The 20745-nt window shown below is 35.0% G+C and overlaps 1 protein-coding gene across 1 annotated transcript in view; it reads left to right on the plus strand.

Moving 5' to 3' along the window:
* Thsd7b (thrombospondin type 1 domain containing 7B) overlaps window positions 1-20745 on the plus strand; it is an 823364-nt gene that overhangs the window by 275182 nt on the left and 527437 nt on the right. The window contains exon 3 of the mRNA XM_063259013.1: window positions 16320-17130. Within this exon, the coding sequence (XP_063115083.1) occupies window positions 16320-17130 (811 nt within the window). The remainder of the gene's footprint in view (window positions 1-16319; window positions 17131-20745) is intronic.

A 20745-nucleotide genomic window follows, 5' to 3' on the forward strand; every position in this document is an offset into this window, starting at 1 on the left:
CATTTAGGATTTTGTTTCTCACTTTTCTAATTGTGTGACAAGGTACTATAAACAGTGTAGTTTATAGCAGTTATTTGTCTAACAGAGAATAAGGAAAAATGATACTCTGAAGACACTAAAATAGTTACTATGAAGGATGTTTTAATCAAGATTGGTGGATAAATGGGGCCAGAGTTGACCGTATCACTTATGAAAAGAATAATCTCAAATATTCTTATTGCATAAATTTTTTTATTTAACATTTAAAAATAAAGAAGGGTGTTTTTTTGGTCTTTGCTGTGGAGAAATCAGTTACATGACGTTTATTATTATTCAGCTTGTAAATTTTAATATAAGATAGAGTTCCTTTGATTTTTCATTTCACTTGCATTTTGGGCTCAAATTGAGCATATGATTATCATTTTTTAATTAAATGGGTTGTATGTCTTTAAAAATAATCTTTCACAGAATGAGTCCTAGTTTTTGAAGTTCTAGGACTGGGAAATGATTGAAATATCTGTTGTTTTGCCTGTAAAATTATTAAAACTTTTTTCATTGAAAATCATTATAGAAGACACTGAAAGCTAGGTGGTTATTTTCAAACTTATGTGTTAAACAAAGAACTTCACCTGACTACAAAAACAACAACAATACAAGAATTATTTGTCTAAGCTAAGCTATGGGTCTTCACTCCCCCCTCACAGAAAACCCACACTGCTGACATCATAGCCATTGCTCTGTCCCAACTTTTGTAGTCCTAGATAGATGGAGAAGTGGAGGTAATTTTATTTGTATTTGATTTTGGTATGGGGGAGTTGGATTAGTTTTAATCTGTTTTTCCTTGGGGGAGCTTAATCTTTTAAGATTGTGGAGAGATGAGGCACATGAATGAAGGGAAGGAATCCTACCAGCTCTGGTGATGGCCTTGCAGGAAAGGGTTGAAGAGGCCAGCTACGCAGGAAGCTGCAGTTCGTGTCTTTCACCCGTATCAGGCTGCAGGGAAGAGCTGGCTGTTAACATCCCTGTGAAGCTGTCAAAATTGAGCTTGCTTTTTTCTGCAGGATATAATGATGAAAGTCAGTTATATGCCCAGTGCCATAGCTGGAAAGTGGAGGAGCCACAGTTCAAATGTGGGCTGATTGTAAGGTTACTTCCAGTGAAGGGAATGAGTATGGCAAAGTAAATCGTATTTAGATAACAATAAAATATGTATAGTGGGACGTTCTGAAAATTTATTTACTTGATGGTTAATATAACTGAAGAATCAGGGGTGCAACATTTAAGCATTTCTTTGGACAGCCAAATTTGAAATCAGGATGCTAAATAGATGTGAAAAATAGCACTTCTTTCAAAGTATACATTTAAAGCAGGGGATTGAAGTTCAAACTTGGCTTCTTGTCTTGGGTCTCCTGCTTATTACTACTGGGATCCTGTGAAGGTATCTTGTGACTTCTCTGTGGAGAGGAAAAGTCACATACTTCCCAGGAGAGTGATGGTGAACGTTTTAGAGATGCATGCCCAAACCACAACCTAAAACCCACTTACAGTATTTATCACAAAGTGCCAACACTGGAATTAATCCTGAATACTGAGACTTTAGTGTAGGAAAAACAACTTGTACATTAACTTCTTTTGTTTTATAAGAAAAACAGATAACACATGTGCCACAGTTTTGCCACCACTGTCCTAGGATATGTTTTAGGATTTATGATATGACAAAGATTAGTGGTCCTCAACCATGATAATTTTACTTCCCTGAGAACATTTGTCAATGTCTGGAAACACTGTTTTTAATTTGATTTAATTTTAAAAATCTTAATAGATAAAGTACATGCATTCCTTGTGTGTAGCATGATGTTTTGAAGTGTTATAAATTTTGCAATGATTGCATCTACCCATGGAGAGATTTTTGTCTGTCATGGTTAGAGACAGTGTGTAGTGCTCTAGCCATTTAATGGGTAGAGGCTAAGGAAACTGGGGAGCAACTTGAAATGTACACTACAGATTCCCATAACAAAGAATTACCAGGCACCGAATATGAAACGTGGCAAATTTGAAACACAGAGATCACAAATCTCTCCTGTCCTCATTCACAGTTCTCTGTGAATGCTAGGAATTGTGCCAAGAGCTTTCCATATATCATCTCTGGCCTCATAAGCCTATAGATGAGATAATTGGAGATGAAGGTGAGATGTATCTTCTCAACATTTGAATGGCAAAATGAAGGTTTGGACTAAAGCCTATATAGCTCCAAGGCACTTTCTTCCAATTTTCTTTCTCAGGTTTAAAGTATTTAAACTGTCATTGACTCATTGCTTTAGACATTGGAAGAACAACTGATCTAAGCATTTAAGGCTAATTTATCAGACATGGTAAGCAGATCATGTCCACTGTGTTTTGTTTCTCAGTATTTGCTCTGCCCAGATAGTCAAGGATTGCATGGCTTTTCTGATTGTAGCTGAAAGGTCTAGAGCCTCTCCTCCTTCTCTGTTGTCTACCAAAGATAATATCGAAGACCATTGACAAAATGCTCACATCTGTAGTCATCACTCCTCACAGCAGGAAAGAAGGTTCAGCATGCTCTGAGGGATGCTCTGCTTCCCTTGCTTATTATAACTGCCACAAGAAAGAAGCAGATCAAAGAGGAGCAGTGACCTTTTCACACCCAAAGGAGCATTCAATGAGAACTACAAGTTCTGTGCAATGCTTATGCTATGTTCAGTGCAAAGGCAGATAGGAGTTGTTAGATAACCAGCTTTCTAGACCGAATGTGTTGTTATTTTCTTCCTTTAGATGAACAGCTCAGGAGATAGCATTATGTGTATTGGACACCTGTTTGGTCCCATGGTTGATGTGGTCAGATGAAAAAAGTATAGAATCTTGCTGGAACTGCATCTGTGTTGAACAGAATAACCCAAAACCTTCAGCAACCTTAATGTAAGTTAGGAAGCATGGATTTCAGTTTTTAAAGTAGTGTAAGCCTTGATAATGTATTTCACTAGGATAGGAATTATGAGGTGTTCAGATGAATTCTCTGAAATCAAAAATGAATTCAAAAGTTCTCATTGTATGTTACAGTAAGTTGGTGTCTAAAGAGCAGAATGTTGTTATAATCAGCACAAGTTTCTATAACTGGACCATGGAATAAGTACTTACATTTGGAGCACAGGGCTAATGTAGAATATGGTTTATCTTAAAATGATAATGAGTATCAATAAATTAATCTTTTCTGGATTGTTCAAAAGTAGCTTCATTTCATCAATTTCTGTGTGACCTCTGTGCAGATAAGAACTCAAATTCCTTAAATATTTAATATCAGTAGTTTCATGTTTGTATTCAGAAACATAATATATTAACTAAAGGGATAGTTCTTTCTTTGTTTCTGAAGAAAGAATGGAAAACAGAAAAAGGCTTCGTGAGGTTGTTGGTGATAGGAGAGAATAGGATATGCACTTTTCCTCACTGAAGTAATGAATATAAGGGATAGTGATTGTCATGTACTGAAGAAATATGCTAAAGTATTAATGAGATCAACTACTAATACATATAAACTCATATGTGTGTATACATATTGATGTATATATACATATATACTGTGGTGGATTGATAACTGGATGACAACCAGCTGAACTGAGGCAGCATGGTACTGGGTATGGATAATCCACCTGAGGATTGTTGCTAACATTAAAAGGAAAAGTCGAGAGGAAGAAGGAGTTTTTTGTTCTCCTGGCTGATATTAGTTCCCCTGTTCCCCACTGGTTTTCCTGGAGGAGCTTGTCAAGCTTCTTTCCTGATATGAACTTGGCTGTTCTCATTGTCAGAGGAGCTGGGGTGGGGGGACATTGTCGTTACTGAGAACTGCTTCGATTCACTTTGTGGGTGCTCTGGTCTTTACTACTTCTTGGCTCTGGAGGGGAAGATGTATGCTGTTCAGTCTCTGCCCAAACTGAGAATTTTGTCACTCTAGCTTCCTAGTATGAACTCGGCTGTTCTCATCACTGGAAGAGCTATGGAACCTCATGGTTGCTGAGGATGACTGTGGTACTTTTCGGGGGAGCTCTGGTAAGGAGCGTGGCTTCTTGGCTCTAGTGCAGAACTCTCAGCCTACTGGCACAGATCCTTTACCCTGCTGCACAAACTTTCTGGTTTTCATCATTGACCTTTGGATCTTCCCAGTGCACATCCACGAAACAGACTTGCATGAGAATTTGTCTTGGGCTTAATGTCTTCAGCTGGACTCATGCAGGACATTGTCGTGGATCTGGGCCCTCAGCTGGACTTTAGCATGTGGACAGATTTCCTGCACTTTTCATGTTTGATGCTTTGGGTAACTATTGTGAAATAATTCTGTAAATTATGTGTCCTGTATTAAATTATTTTCCTTGCTACCCCTGACTGCCACATATGCCTAATATGTCTATTCAAAATAATGTATATAATATGTATATATTTATACATTCATGCAAAGAATATTTGAAGTATACCATATATAAGAAGCAATTGCTTTAGATATAATATATTCATAAAATTAATTTTGAATATATTATATCATAATATCTATTATATTCTGATACACTATAATCTCATAGTAATTATAATAGTGTCTATCATATAATAGTAATAGTCATATATATATGACTATATACATACCAATTCTGTTTATTATATATTGTTGGAGAATGTGAAGCTCATGTAATGTTCTTGGCATGGCACAAAGAGTCCGTGATACTATCTGCTAAAATTACATTGTTATAATTTATTGATGTAGGACCAGTAAAGTACATTGTTTTATATCCTGAATTAAAACCCTAGCACAACATAAACCCTGATTGAAATTATGTAAAAAGTCTAAAATTAGAAGACATATACCATTTATTGCACAGTTTTACTGTGAATTTATTCACTGTAAATTAACAAGTCGGGGATTATTCTGAATTATTTTGTGCCATTACAACAGTAAACCTTGTCACTATAATATGCACTTTGATCTTGTGTCTCGGTTGTTGAAATTACTTAGCTAACACCTAACAAATGCGGTACTTCTCTGCTATGTGTTTAACATTCTTTTTCCTTTGTAAACATGAGGCAGGTCATAGATGTTATCTGATGTGCTCATTACTGATGTGTTCCATGTGTTCATATCCCAGATGAGGTAGAAGTACCAGATTTGAAGTGGAAATTTGAAGTGGATTTGAAGTGGAAATTTAACCTGAATTTATGAGATACAGTTTTCAGAAATTTATAAATGTTATCTATAATCATTAAAAATGAACGTTAAAAATCATTTTAAAAGTTTTAAGATGTCAAGTACCTCATCTAATAACATGAATGTATCATACATGCAATTCCAAATGTGTATTAAATGTTGTGAGGAATCATGCAAAACAAAACTGAATTTTAACTTTGCATTATTCTCAAATTTATTAATGATAGGACTCCCCCCCCCCCCCAGCCTACTGATCTCGGACTTCACACTTGTTCCACTGAATGCAGTGTGGGAAATTCTGATTGATAATATTCCATATGCAGTTGGAATCAAATGAAGTTACTACCCCAGGAAAACAAGGGACAATATAGTGCTCCCTTGTTCTTCCAGGAACTTGTTAAAGTCAGCATTTTCTTCTTAGTAGGCTATGTACTAACACTGAATTTATCAAGTGATAAATACATCTAGTTAATAACAGCTATTGTTTTTATTACTTAAAGTATCCTCATAACTCAAATATTTCTTCGAATCACTTTTTCTGGGAGCTCCATTCCCACAGAGCACCATGGGAAAATCTCATCATGTAGGGGCTGAAAAGAGTTGACACAGGCTGCATCCAGCTAGGAAAGGGTAATGAGGATAGATTTTCTCAGTGCAGTATTGAGCAAAAGCTTGCTTGTCTTATGGTGCTGTCACCTTGGGCTGGTGAGGAATGCCTTTATTACCACTTGTCTGGTTTTGTTTGAATATTATATGAGGTAATGATTATTGTAGTATGTACCATGTCAACTTTAAATATCATGTGCACAAGAAATATATTTTTCTTTATCATAGTTTGAGGACTTGAGTTTTTCTTACCATCAGGGTCTTTATTCTCGGGGAGTCTATCTTTCTATAACTGAGAATTTAAAGAGAGGCTAACTAACAATTTTCTCTAGGACTTGTGTTCTTCCTTTAATCCTGTTGGAGTGTTTTTCCACTGTGTAGGGCCCTAGGGTCCAAGAGACACTCAGTGGCCCTGTAATGCTCTGCTCAGACAGAATAGCCACTTTCTCTCTGAGGAAGCAGGTACAGGATGTCTCTCTCACAGACACCAATGTCTTCATTCTAATCAGTTTTGCTCCAAGCAGGAGCAGGGCAGAGAGGGAATTTTTATTCTTTTTTTCCTGCTCTTCCCACCCTAGATTTTTCCCACCCCCTTCTCTTCCCACTTTTCTCCTTCTCCTCTCTTCCGTCCTCCTCTCTTTTCTTTTTACTTCTTGTGTTATACATCTCCTCTAAAAGATAACTGTGCCCCATGTAAAAGGAGAAAGAGATAAATGATAAATACAGAAACAAGGTAAAATAATGTGTGCATATGTGGGGGGGCTGCCTACCACCTTCTCTTTATAAATTTTTATGTTTCTATAACCAAAATGTACATACTAATCATGTTTCTGTTATCCTCCAACCTCTCATGAAGGTGGGTACTAGATCGCTATCTATCCACCTTTCATAGTAAGCAGTGCCACTCAAATCCTTTCTAGTTTGTAGGCAAGAAGTCACTTTTCACAGTGTCTTCTAGATTCTATTCAGGAGCCTACATCTTGACATATAGTGTTTTTCTCTATGAAATAGGACAGAAACACTCCTGAGAGTCATACAGTAAGATGCAGGTTAGTAGGCCTTGATCTCTGGCCTGTTTTGCACATCACTTTTTATTTATCTTCACTTTCTCACAGTGTGTGGAAGGTACTCTCCTCTTTCCTCCTACTTAATCACAAGACCCAGTACACTGCAGCAGCAGGGGCCCCAAGTCATGTTTCCAAGGATGACAATAACTGCAAAGGAGTACACTGGAAAGAAATCACATAAAATATGAGGAAGAAGGTTCACAATGTCAAACTAATGATCTGGTATAAAATTACCAGCCTTCAACTCACCTTAGCAAAGCTGTAAAGCTAGACCTGTTCTTTCATTAATGGGTGTGTTTGAGCCCCTTCTACAGACTTGTGTGCCTTCCCTATCTCCTCTTATTTCCGTTTGTCAGTCTTGTGCCTTCCTAGTCAAGGATCTTCTTCTGTTCTAGGCAGGAACACTGCTGGTGGGCTTTCCCTGGTCTTTTGAATCTTCCTTTTTAGGTAGAGGAAAATACATATTAATAACCTTGAAACACACTTCTGAAGCTCTTCAGTTATTACATTTTTTCCTTCATATCTGAGAATGTTAACAAGTTAACGATTTCTAGAAATATCATATTCACCTCCTTTTTATTCCTTAAGTCAATTCTTCTGAAAATATCCAGCAAATTTAAGACATTTGGGAGATCAGTCTGCTGATGGAAGTGTATGATGTGATAGTTATAAATTATTGAGTACACTGCCTGGTGTTTTGTTGTTGTTGCTGTGACCTATGCAACTCTCTTCTAGTACTTTTTAGGGTTACAAGTAGTAAGGTAGGGTGATGGGGGCTGATTTGTTATTTTCATTTACTTTCATCCTTTGGGAAAAAAGATAATAGCATCTTGTTGAAAAGCATCCTGCATCATTGTCATTAAACCTATACCTAAGGTAAAAGTTGTTTCTATAAATTTGGGGGCTGTACTACATTAACATGCTAATCATGAGGCTGGAAAACCCATCCCTGAAATCCATGGACCTTGTGGATATTGGTAAGAAGAGGTCCATAGGGTCATAACAAAGGAAAATTAGAATTGTTTGTGGATTTTGGGGGAAAAATAACATGTGAATATTTAGGCAGAAGTTTTTTCCTATAAACATAAGCTAGGGGGACACAGAGAGAAGTCTTATTTTAAATATTATCCCCATATTTGGCAAAAACAAAATCCCATTGGTCTGGTGAGTTTCTGGTACTAATATTACTCTTGTTGTTGGGCATGATTCTGTTCCCTACACTGCTGTCTCTTTTAGCTTCAATGATGTACAACTCTCGTATGATGAGTGCTGGGCTAATGGAGTCATGAATGAGACCAACAGGTTTCTGCTGTGATGGAGTTAGAGTCAAGTAGGTGAGTCAAGTAGTAAACAATGAATGACACAATTATATTTCAAACTGCAAAAGTGATGAATGCTTTATAGGAGAATGAAGTGCAGCAGAACATAGAGAAGAATTCCCTATGTAAGTGACTTGAGATCTGACTGGTGAGAAGGAATTAACTGTTTGGGAGTCAAAGGAATGCTGGATGCGATTTTGACTAAGACATGGTGCGTGTGGCTGCCCAAGTATGGAAAGGGCATGGCACACTGGAAGACCCTAGAAATGGCTGGCATGTGGGAGAGCAGTGGATGGCCATGGTCAGGATTTTAATGGGAGCTGATCCAAGAGACATTTGTATGTCATGCTATGAATTTTGTTTTTCTTTATCCTGAGAAGACAAGGAGCTATTAATAAGGTTTTAGTGTGGAAATGGTGTTCAGATGAGATGCTACATCCACTGTGGTAAAAACTTGAACTATTCAAAAATATACTGCTGTCATAGGGAAACAATTGATGGCAGAGGTAGAGTGGTTTGGACAATAGATTCTGAAAGTCCAAACTGGAAGATTAATCTTTATTCATGAAAGACAGATGATGTCTAGGGCTAAATTGGTGACCATGTGATTGAAGAAGCATGGACACAGTAGAGTGAGATTTAGGAACTAAAGGTGATCTTTGAGTGATTGGGTTTACTCTTTATAAATGTCCAACATGCTTATTTTACTTCATAGAGCAAATTATTGTTTTTAGTTTCTAAATAGAATAATTGCAACATTGGATGTTGCCATGATACTGCTTTTTCTTAGATAAATTTTCAGATGCAATAACTTGGAGATTATTTTCTCACAAGAAGAAAGTTTTATTTAGTCTTAACACTGCTGTATTGAAAGAAAGATATTATTACTTTGAAAAAAAATAAGATAAATGGATTATTCTGGCCACCAAAACTCAAGTAGTCCTTTTTCTCTGAAGTGTATATTATAAAATATCTGCTGCTAGAAAATAATTTTTTCAGAGGCAGATACACTCCATGTGACCATTACAATGGTTTTTTTTTTGAAGATATTAAAAAGTATTACTAGCTTGATGTAACCTTGTTCTATAATTATGCAAAACAGAATTATTTCTTGAGTTGCTTAATGACAAAGGAAATGTTTGGATGCCATCTCATCCTTTTTTATGTATCTTTAAAGCCTGTGATGGTTAACCCTGGCACTGTTGCCCTTCTTTGAACTTTTAGTACACAGCACGAATGGCCATGATTATCCATTTAATAATCATTTATCCATTTAATAATCATTCAGTTTGTAAACATACAGCTTCTTTCTCATTGCTTGAACAGGGACATATTTTAAAAATTTTAGCTTCCTTTGTTCTACTTCAGTTTCTGTGCTATAGAGAGGAGCCATATTTTGGACCTTACTGAAGTATGTCAGTATATAAATGGTCAGTGAGCTAAGGGAGAAAATCTTCTCAGAACATTGTACAGGATTCAGTTTTACTCTGTTTCTGGTTTACTGTTCTTCACTTTACTGATTCAAACAACTGAGTAAATGATTTTCTTTCATCTCTCCAGGGACTCCAAAGGGCTTAGCTTAAGAGTTTTCTGTAAGTAACGTCAGAGTTCAGTGGAGCCATTTTTATGGGATGAGAATATCTCATGAATATCTCCTAACAGGTATTAGAGCTCCTGGGGTTCTGGGGCCATTACTAGAGCCAAGCCATTGAGCTGTGACAGACAGGAGCAAAGCGAAAAGGAGTGGCCGGGCCTTTAGTGATAGTTTTACTAAAATAGACAGACTCCCTCCTAAATATATCTTGCCTTTTAGGCTTTTCAAGTCTGTTTTTTGAATGACATCACTACTAAATGGAGTTAAACTGCAGTTTTGTGGGAAAATATTAGATTATGATTGAGGTGAGGGACCCCAGAAGTAGCTTACCTTAAGTGATTGTTTATCTCATGCATTGCCTTTTTCAACTAACAAAATTGAATGCTAACAATAATGTGGTACAGGATACATAGTAGATGTAAAAAATAAAATAACTTGATGTCATTTCTTTTTAGTGTTACAATGAACACATATAATGTCTGATTGTTATCAAAGGGTTGTTTCTTTCACTAAATCCTTGTATCTTGATGCATGTTCTTGGGTGATAGCTTAGCCTGGATTTGCATGCACATAAAATAAAAGAAGGATCAGAATTTGGGTCATAAACCAGGGAAGGCCCTTGGGATCCTCTATCTGTAGGTGTCAGGATAGAAAGAGCAGGTGCTAGTACTGGAAGCTGAAAAGTCTCAGCCTCAATAGGCAGTTTGTCCCCTTGTTACCATTTAATTTCCATTATATATTATGTTTTGCTTTCCTGCCCTTTCTGCTCTTTAGGTTATAATCATTTACAAGGTGTTTATTTTTCCTGTGCAGTCTTAGAACTGCAGCAATAAAAGCCATTGCAATATAGTGTAAGGATTACTGGATAGGGTAAATGGAAATGAAATTGTTATTTCTATTTCTGTGCCAAATGTTGAATGACCTTGGGCAAGTCATTGAAGTTGTCTAAGCTTTATTCTTCTTCAAAATACTGTGGGCTATAAGATTTTCTTTCCACCCTGCATTCTAGGGAATTATAGAGTATGGGTTTTATTGATCCTAAAAAAAAAACCCACTTGTGTCAGAATGCTATGAAATATAGAAGGTTTGAGTCTCTTTTAGGCTTTAGAATTTTTAGAATGTAGATTCAAACTAGAAATATTGATAAACAATTTTTAACAGATGTTTATCACCTCTGTGGTGTTCCATCACCTGATGAGCCTATCAGATATATTTTCAATCTGCTTTTGCTATCAAGCTACTTTTAATGGATATTCTGGCCACTGGCGACTAATAATTTGTAATCAGAAATGAAGAATAACGGAGACACTTTCCTTTTTAGTCACAGGCATATGTCCATAAAAATGAAATAGATTTGCAATGTGTTATTAGTGTCAAACAAGATACAAATCTATAGAAAAGGGAACCAGAGATATAAGCAATAATGTTTATGCTTATTTGAGTAAAGTATGTATAAATATTTTATCTAAATTTCCTGGTATAGTCTCATGGAATCATTGTAAACCTGAAAGCAAATCTTTATTCGTATGTTTTTTGCTGTTAAGTTTTTCTAAAGAGATTTATTGGAATAATTTGCACACTTATTTTTAAGGCCACAAATGTGTTTCTTGAAAATAATTTTATGTTAATGAAAAATTTTTTAATTGTAAAAAGTACAACGGAATGTTTTAATGAATTGTGTTAAAGCTTAAATTCCATCTTACAAAATATATTTCTGTGTTATATTTTTATAAAAAAATCATAAATAACTCAGTATTGGATACATGTAATGAGCAGGCTTTCTTTGAGAGTTTATAAAATATTGGGTGCTTCTATTGCAACCTCTGATAGTGAACATACTGATGATTGAAAACTCTCATCTGTGCGTGTTTTTACCAGTGTCTATCCTTCCAAGATACTTCAAAGTATTGCTGCCTTAGATCTCATGAACTCTGGAAAACCAAAGCATTCATATTTTTAAATTTTGTATGAAGTAAATTTAGGCATTCCAAAGAAGGACCAAATGGAGTCTTCCTGAGTAAACTGATGCTATATTTAGTACACAAATTTTGTAGGAGATAAGTATTGTCTTATTAATTTTATATTCCAGCAGACTAATATGCTATCAATGAAGTAAGAGGTAATGTATAAATGTATGAATGAATACCACCTTTTCTCATTCGTGAGTTCTTATATGCATTTTAGAAATTGAAGTATTAGATAAGTGTTCACTATGTAAGAAAGAAACTATATCCTATAGTTAATATAGAAGCCTTTTAAGAAGGGAAAGTTACTATATAACTTTTGAGCTATTTCCTAGAAATAAAGCATCTTATAAGTTAAGTCAGTGTTGTTATATATTGAATTTCATAATTCTGAGGTTTATGAATGCCTTAGTAGAATAATTATTCACAAATAATTTGCTTAAGATGTTAAAGCTCTGCATTATGATTCATGTCATTCCTCAATCTCCTTGTCCAAGTTAAAAGTAAAACAATGTTAGGATAATAAAAGCTGTGGCTAGAAAAAATGAATAATAAAAAAAGTTCTTCCTATTGCATGAATGGTATTAAATCAGGGTCGATGCTTCAAACTGGCAAGCACTGTGGGCAAGCTGTGGAGAGTGTATTTATTTTCTCTGACCTCCACAATGCCCTCTGCCTTTGAAGACATTTTTTTTAGTGGCTATCACCTTAAATGCAAGACTATAACAGGCTGTCTCAAATGTGATAATTTAGATTGGGTGATACATTCATCCAAACTAATCCTGTTAAGGATAACTTAATTAAGAGAATAAAATTTGCCAGCACTTTTCTGCTTTTGGAAGAATATTACATTAGAGTGTTCACATATTTACACTTCCTGCCAAAACACAGGGAAAAGGGGAAGAAAAAAATAAGGCTAATGCCTTATAAATGTGAAGGTGACTTGAGAATTTGTCAGTGCTACCTTTCCATGAACTTAACACCAAACCACAATTTTTACTTGGAAATTAAAATTGATGTAACTTAAAATTTCTAGCAGTTTATTCCAATAGTAACTGTATTTTTCCCACAAAAAGATAGTTATTTCAGATAAATGACAGTTTTACATAATGTTGGTCCAGGTAGACATACACAATCTCTTTTATTTCCCTTTTATTGTTGAGCTGTTTGAAGAATGAAACAGCATGATATAGTATGAGTTTAAATTAGTTATAACCTGTTAGTACACTTCTAATGTTTTCACTGTCTAAATTTTATTTTGTTACTTGGTGCTTGCTTTTCAATTACAACTTATGAATGGCTCAAGTGACTTCTGAAAGAATGAACTTATGTTCCTTTACATTATTTATCTCCAATATGTTTTGAATATAATCATGTGCTACGATGTATGTAGAAAGTTTAAAGGTATCAATTTTTCTTCATGCAACTGCTCAAATTTTTAATCTTTCCTATTTCTGAACTTGGACAAGATATGTCAGATTTCTCAAACTGTAAGTCATATTTGACTTCTAAGTGCATGTTTTTTGAAATGGCAAAACCTTTCAGGGCTGTGTGATTTTCACTTGTGTGTGTTGAAAGTTCATTGCCAAATAAAACTGAATAAGCCATGGAACACATTTTCTCTCTATGCTTGAGAAATGCAAATTGTTTCAGGTCAATCGTTGAGAGGTCTAGTCTCCATCTCCTGTGTCTTGTTTGCAATTGTTTTTCATTTATTCTAAGCATACACAATTCACTTTGCATTTCCTTATTATGTACATGTTTTTCAACAGTCCCTAAAGTCTGTTTTAACACGAAGAACTATTCTTGCTTGACTCTGCCTTATTCTCTCTCCTGTTTGAGGTTTATAAATATGTACACATCTTCACTCACAGGAGCTGCTGTCCTAAATTTCCACATATAGGCAGGAGAAATGATTGCTCACATTCCCCTCTTCTACTTGTTCTAGTCATATCTAAATGAATATTAAGTCCCATATAGGAGAACCTGACTAAGCTAAACAAACACGTCTACACAGGTATAAATTTTAATTCCTTAATAGTTATGTTTTATCATCTACTGATCTAAGAAGATTTTATTTACTTTAGTTCAATACAGATAGAGAATTAAAACTAAGGGAAGAAGAGTAATTTATAACACATTAATGATTTTAAATAACAAAAATTCACTGCCTTAACTATTTTGAAGCTAGTTTGAGGACTTTGAATAAGGAAATGACAGGATAATAAGAGAAGTTTTAGTTAAATGCTTTAAGAAGAAGAACAGTAGTCACTCGAATGGATGGAATTAAAAATAATAATAAGCTTTAAAAGACTGGTTAGAAGTAGCTTAACTTTTCTCATCCCATTTTTCTCAGTACACATCAAAAAACCTTAATGGAACATTGTATGTATTTAATACCTAAACAAATAAACTACCAGTCATTATTTAAAGACCTACATTGGTCTACAAAACTTTTTCCTTTCATTCTATCCAATATAAGTCAGGATTGAGTTTAAATTTTATAATTGTGCTGCAATTGAACATTTCTGAAATATGTCTTTATTGAGTAACTGAATTCTTAAAAAATACAACAATGTATTATCTAACATGGATATTGGGTATTAGATAAAATGCTTAAAGTGAACTATAGAACTTGCAGGCCGCTTTCAAGTAAGAAGTATCTCAATGTACAAAGTACAAAGTTGTAGATAATCTAGTAACACACCACCAAATTTGTGGCCAGTTAATTAAATCAGCTAGTGTTGAGAGTATCACTATTCATGTTCTTCACCATGTCCTAAGAGGTCAATGCTAGGACTAGTTCCAAAGAAAGTGAATGGACAAACCCAGGTGTGTTTTGCTGAGCAAAAGCTGACTTACTCTAATAAAAGCTGTCCTTTGTTTCAACAAGAGAAATCTCTGTGGGCATGGAGCAAAGTGAGAGTATTTTCTCAGTTAAGCTATCTTAATCTCTCTTTTTTAAAATTTCTTAATGTAACAGAAGTTACTGCCATGGTAGGCTGACACACTATTGGTGAAAAATGATTCTGTTGATGTTACCAGGGTTGGAGGTGAGGAAGATCTGTACCTCAAAACCAGGAACCGTATCTTGCCGTTAGAGATCCTTGTTATACCGTCGGGCCCCAAATGAACATGCCTATTTCTCTGGGAATAGGTGCCTCTCACCAATATGTGTGACTGTGTAATGTGTCTACTGTTCCTACAAATGTGGTGGAAAAAATATTTTCCATGCATTAATTAAATGTCATTTGGAGTGACTGATCAGATTTCATAAAATATAAAATGTATTTTCTTTATCTGACTCATATCCCTTAACATGCTTCTTTGCTTGTGAAATGTCTTAATGGCCATCAGAGTCCCAGCATATAAATAGAGTTTACCTAGTTAACCTTTTCAATTTCAGATTTCATATTCAAGTGAAGTGAAAGGGAAGTAACTTTTTTTTTTTTCCATTGACACAAATGATTATTACCTGCTTTTGTCAAAAGATGTGTGATCACATTCTGGATAAATCCAGCTGGTAGTCTACCCATGAGATGCAGCAGATGTGATAAACATCATGGGCAGCTCCCTAATCTTTCCATAGCTTCAATGTTTTTCAGTATGTGCTAGGTAATTAATTAAAAGACCTGCATTATGGTATTCTTATGTTGGAAACTTTGCCTAGAGTCAGTACCCATCAGAAATCAAAACCATGAAGGCATAGTGGTACATACTTACAGTCTCAGCTACTGGGGAAACTGAGGCAAGGAGCCTGTTTAAACCCAGAAATATATTCCTGGCCTGATGCAAAACCAAGACTATCTCAGAAATTTTTTTATAAAGAAAAAAAAAAACAGGAAAAGAGTAAAAGAATAACAATAGGTTCATTTCAAGCATTCTGAGAGCAGAATTTCTCCAGGTAATTCAGTGGAGTTGCTTTCTTTTACTACCTTAAGTTTTCTCCTGTATCTGATTTGTTTTGTGTAGTTCACTCTACAATCACTTACAAGTCTGATGCCTGTTATTTAGAAAATGAAAATATACTTAGAATCTTTCATTAAGTTACTTTTAAAAACATATCACTGGGCTTCTGAGGGTAAGGATCTGAAAGACTGGAAATATGAAAAATCCTACTTTAGTAAAATTCTGGTTGCAGGGTTTTTCTTTTAGGTGAAACTTTGCCTAACTAGAAAGTATTAATACTGAGTTAAAAATACAGACTTTAAAACATCATAATTATACTGATGCCCGGCATTTATTATATGTGTATTGTCTACTTGGCAGCACATTATATGATAGAACATCAGAGCAACTCTTCCAATGGATGTTTTATTATACAGGTAGTTAACTGAGGTTGAGAAGATTGAAGTAGTTATTGTGATTTTATGTTGCTGATTGGACAGGGAATGAGATTTCTACAAAAGCAAACTGAGGCAGGCAATATTTTTAATCGCCTAGTCAGTCATATTGTCTCTGTGTTGCCCAAATTTGTAGTTTCTTAATGGCTGTGTTGAGCAATAAATCAGCTGATCTCCACTGTCATATGAACTGTTGGATGCTCTGTTATAGTAATCTGTACCCTCGTTTCTCTGCCTGTAGGTCCCTGGGGAAGGTGTACAGGAGACTGCGGGCCAGGAGGCATCCAGAGTCGAGCTGTGTGGTGCTTTCACATTGAAGGTTGGACAAGTCACTTGTCTAACTGTGATGAGAGTAGCAGGCCTCCGAAGGAACGCAGTTGTTTCCGAGTCTGTGATTGGCACAGTGACTTATTCCAGTGGGAGGTTTCTGATTGGCACCACTGTGTACTGGTCCCCTACCTCCACGGAGAAGGCAAGCCTAGGACTGCAGAGTGCGTGACAGCTCAGCACGGACTACAGCACCGGGTGGTGCGCTGTCTTCAGAAGCTGAACAGAACCATGGTTGCCAATGAAATATGCGAACATTTTTCCCCTATGCCCCCAACGGAACAAGCTTGCCTCATTCCTTGCCCCAGGGACTGTGTTGTATCTGAGTTTTCACCATGGTCCACATGTAGCAAAGGCTGTGGGAAGAAATTGCAGCACAGAACTCGGACTGCCATTGCACCCCCTCTTTACGGAGGTGTGCAGTGTCCAAACCTGACTGAGTCAAGAGCCTGTGAGGTTCCCCTTTCCTGTCCTATTGGGGAAGATGAATATACTTTCAGCCTTAAGGTTGGACCCTGGAGTAAATGTAGACTCCCTCATCTTAAAGAAATTAACCTCAGCGAAACAACTGTTGTGGATTTTAGCTCTGACTCAAATGAACAAGCCAACTTTAGACATCAAAGTCACAAAGCACAACACCATTCACAGCCATGGGGTATAGAAATAGGTTACCAAACCCGGCAGGTTTGGTGTACAAGAAGTGATGGAAAAAATGCTCTTTTAAGGTATGAGGTCTTCAATGTCTGTGTTTGTTTGACCTAAAATATTTTATTGTGCAGCTTTATAATATTTCTTTGTGATTGTATACAAAGGAGAAATTGTAATCAAGTTCATCATTTAAGTTTTTAGGGTTTAATTTAAGTAAATTTCAATTTCAAATACAGATGTTAGAAGTTTCGTAGTCTAAGGCAGACAGAGTTCTGAATTGTGTGATTACTAATGTGAATCATCTTGCTACATTTTATTAAGCAACTAATATGAACCAAGGTCTTTTGGTACTTTAATAGAACTAAGCAGGTCCTTATGACAAAAATTCAAGTTCACTCTCCAAACTGATACATAAATTATGGCAACATATACTGTTTTTCAGAGAGAGAAAGGAGAGGCATGCAGGGAGAGGGATAGAGAAAGAGAGAGAGGGACAGACAGACAGACGGAGACGGAGATGGAGACAGGCAGGCAGGCAGACAAAGGAAGAGGAGGAGAGCAACTTCTTTTTTGATTCTTTTTGTTAGGGCCACTCATCCTGTCTTTAGGTTTCTGACCCTCATGCCCTAATTAACTTTCGAAGTGCTCATCTGCAGATTAGGTGGTTGAATTTTAGCATTTTAATTTTGCTAAAATGAAGGACTCTTGATTGCTTCTCTATTTGGAAATGAGGAATAAATTTGAAGTAAAACTCCATGTGCAGATCTTGTGAAGATTGTTTTAGACTCATTTGGATAAAAGTCAAATAGCACATTTACTGGACAATATGATTAAAAGTATGAGGTGTTATTAAAAAATTATGTTATATGTCCAAAGGGGATGCTTTTGATGTTACTGATTCTTTCTGAATAGCTACATAGATAAGCATGTCATCTGCAAAAAACAAGCTTTATTTCTTCCTTTGCAGCATGAATGTTTGGTTTCATTTTCTTACTTTACTGCATTAGCAAGGTATTCCAGTACAATGCTGAATAGGTGTAGTGAGAGGAGAATCCCATGTACTGTGTTGAGAAAGTGTTTGGTCTTTCCATGAAGTCTCCTATTCCCAGCATTCTGAGATTTTTAAAATTATGAATAGGTGTTAGACGTTTGTGAAATGTTTTTGTGCTTCTATTGATATGATCCTATGGCTTTTGCTCTTTAGTCTACTGATGTGCCAATTTACATTAATTGCTTTTCAAACATTAAATAGCCTGTCTTATCCCAGAATCAATGCTCTCTTATGATGCATATTTTCCATGACATTTTATTGAATTTTTGAAAATTTTTATATCTCTATTAATGAGTGATGTTGTTTTACTCGCGTTTACTTGTGATGCCTTTCTCTAGTTGTACCAGAGTGATGATGACCTCAGAATAAGTGGAAATTTCTTTTTCTTTCTGTTCTCTGAAAGAGATTATTGAGAATTTATATACTTTTTCTTCAATGTTTGTAAAAGTTCACCAATGTACCACTGATTTTAAAGCCTTCTTTGGAAGGATATTAATTACTGATTTACTTTCTTAAGTGGGTTCAGACCTAATTCAGAATATCAGTTTCAGCTTGTGTGACTTTTGGCAAATTGTGGCTTTCAAGAAATGTTTCCATTGCATGCAGGTTATCAAGGTATAAAGTTACTTGTAATATTGCTTTATCATCTTATTTATAACTTTAATGCATAGTGGTTGCCTTCTTAAAATTTCTGATATTTATAATTCAAGTCTTCTCTTTATAATCTTATGCATTTATCACTTTAGCTACTAGAGATTTATCAGTTTGGTTTATCTTCTCAGAGAAACAATTTTTGTTTCATTGATTTTTCTCTATTGATTACTTGTTTCCAGTTTTTAAAATTTTGCCTGAAATTATGGGCTAAGGATACTTTATTATTATTTTAGAATATTAAGAGTAACAAAATGCTAACAATATAGTGAACATAGTAAACACAATATAAGAGTATAATGAATATTTATTTTCTTATAAACTAAATAGTATTAATATTTATTTTTTAACCCAGGAGTGGTGGCACATGCTTATAATCCCAGCACTTGGGAGGCTGAGGCAGGAGGATCTTTGCAAGTTCAAGACCAGTTTGAGCTACAAAGTACGCTCAAGGCTAGCTTAAATTACATACTGAAACTCTGTCCCAAAATGGCAAAAATAACATAAAACAAAATGTTTGTATTTTCTAAGATGAGTGATTTTGTATCTTTTTTCATTCTAGTGTATGCATTAAATGCTTTGAATTCCCCTAACACTATTTTCCCTGTATTCTGAAGTTTTGATTCCCTTTTTTTAAATTTTCACTTAGTTCAAGTCGTTTTTTTTTTATTTCATTGAAATTTTCTCTGTCACTCAAGGATTTTAATATATTGTCTCACTTCACATATTTTAAGGTCTCTCTCTCTCTCTCTCTCTCTCTGTTACTGATTTCTAGTTTGATTCTATGGTATTGTGGGAACATATGTTGGATTATTTCTACTCTTTTAGACTTGTTAAGCTGTGTTATTTGGTCTAGTATTGTGGTTTATATTGATGAATATTCCATTTGAGTTTGAGAAAATGTGTATTTTGGTGTTTAGAGATGAAGTATTCTATAAATGTTAAGTAGATACAGCTGATTGATGGTGCTGTTTAGTTCAACTATATTCTTAGCAGTTTTCTATCTGATAGATTATACATTACTGCTAGATGGGTATTGAAGTACAGAGTTATAAGAATGACATGTTCCTTTCTCTTTGCCATTTTATCAATTTTGCCTCATATAATTTGATACTCTGTAGTATAGCTATTAAGTGTTGCAATGCCGTTTTGGAGAATTTAGCCTCTATTTTTATGTAATGCCCATCTTAATCACTGACAATGTTTTTTGCTGTAAATTCTTCTTTGACTAGAATTATAATAATTGTTTGAGTAATGATAGCTTATCATATCTTTTTTCTTTTAATGTGTATGCATACATTTGAAGTGGGCTTTCCATTGATAACATGGATTTGGATCTTGTTTTTTATTCACTCTAATAGTCTCTGTCTTATAATTGCTATTTTTAGACTATTGATGTTTAAAGCAACATTTATATAGTTGGATTAGTATCTTCTATGTGTATCACAGTTTTTTATTCATTGTACATGTTTTTTGTTTAGTATGATTCAGTTTTTTTTCTTATCTCTTATCATAGAATCTCTATGTTTTTATATCTTTCAAAATGATTTCATTATATGTTGTAATATAATTCACAACTGAGGAAAATCATTTTCAAATACCAATCTATGCTTAAATGATGGTGTAAGCATATTTAAAATCCTTCCCAGTCATCCTTTCAAACAATGCCCCATTAATTTCACTTATTCAAAATCTATAATCATTGAAAATGTTAGGATTATTATTTGATTATAATAACTAAGAGTTAGAAATATGTAATATTTTATCTTCCCTTATTCATTCTCCAATGAACATTTTTTTATTTTTGTATATTTTACCTATCTAATATTTTTTCACTCTGTAGAATGTTTTAAAACTGTTTTTCAAAGCAAGCCGACTGGTAAAAATGTCCTTTAATTTTTGTTGGATAAAGCCTTTATCTATCTATGCTTCTTGTTTGAAAAATACTTTCATCAAATTTCCCTACTCATAGTTCAAATTTGTTTCCCTG

This window comes from Cavia porcellus, unplaced genomic scaffold, assembly GCF_034190915.1.
Source record: "Cavia porcellus strain 051 isolate PalLab524CR breed Dunkin Hartley unplaced genomic scaffold, mCavPor4.1 scaffold_12, whole genome shotgun sequence".
Taxonomy (NCBI): domain Eukaryota; kingdom Metazoa; phylum Chordata; class Mammalia; order Rodentia; family Caviidae; genus Cavia; species Cavia porcellus.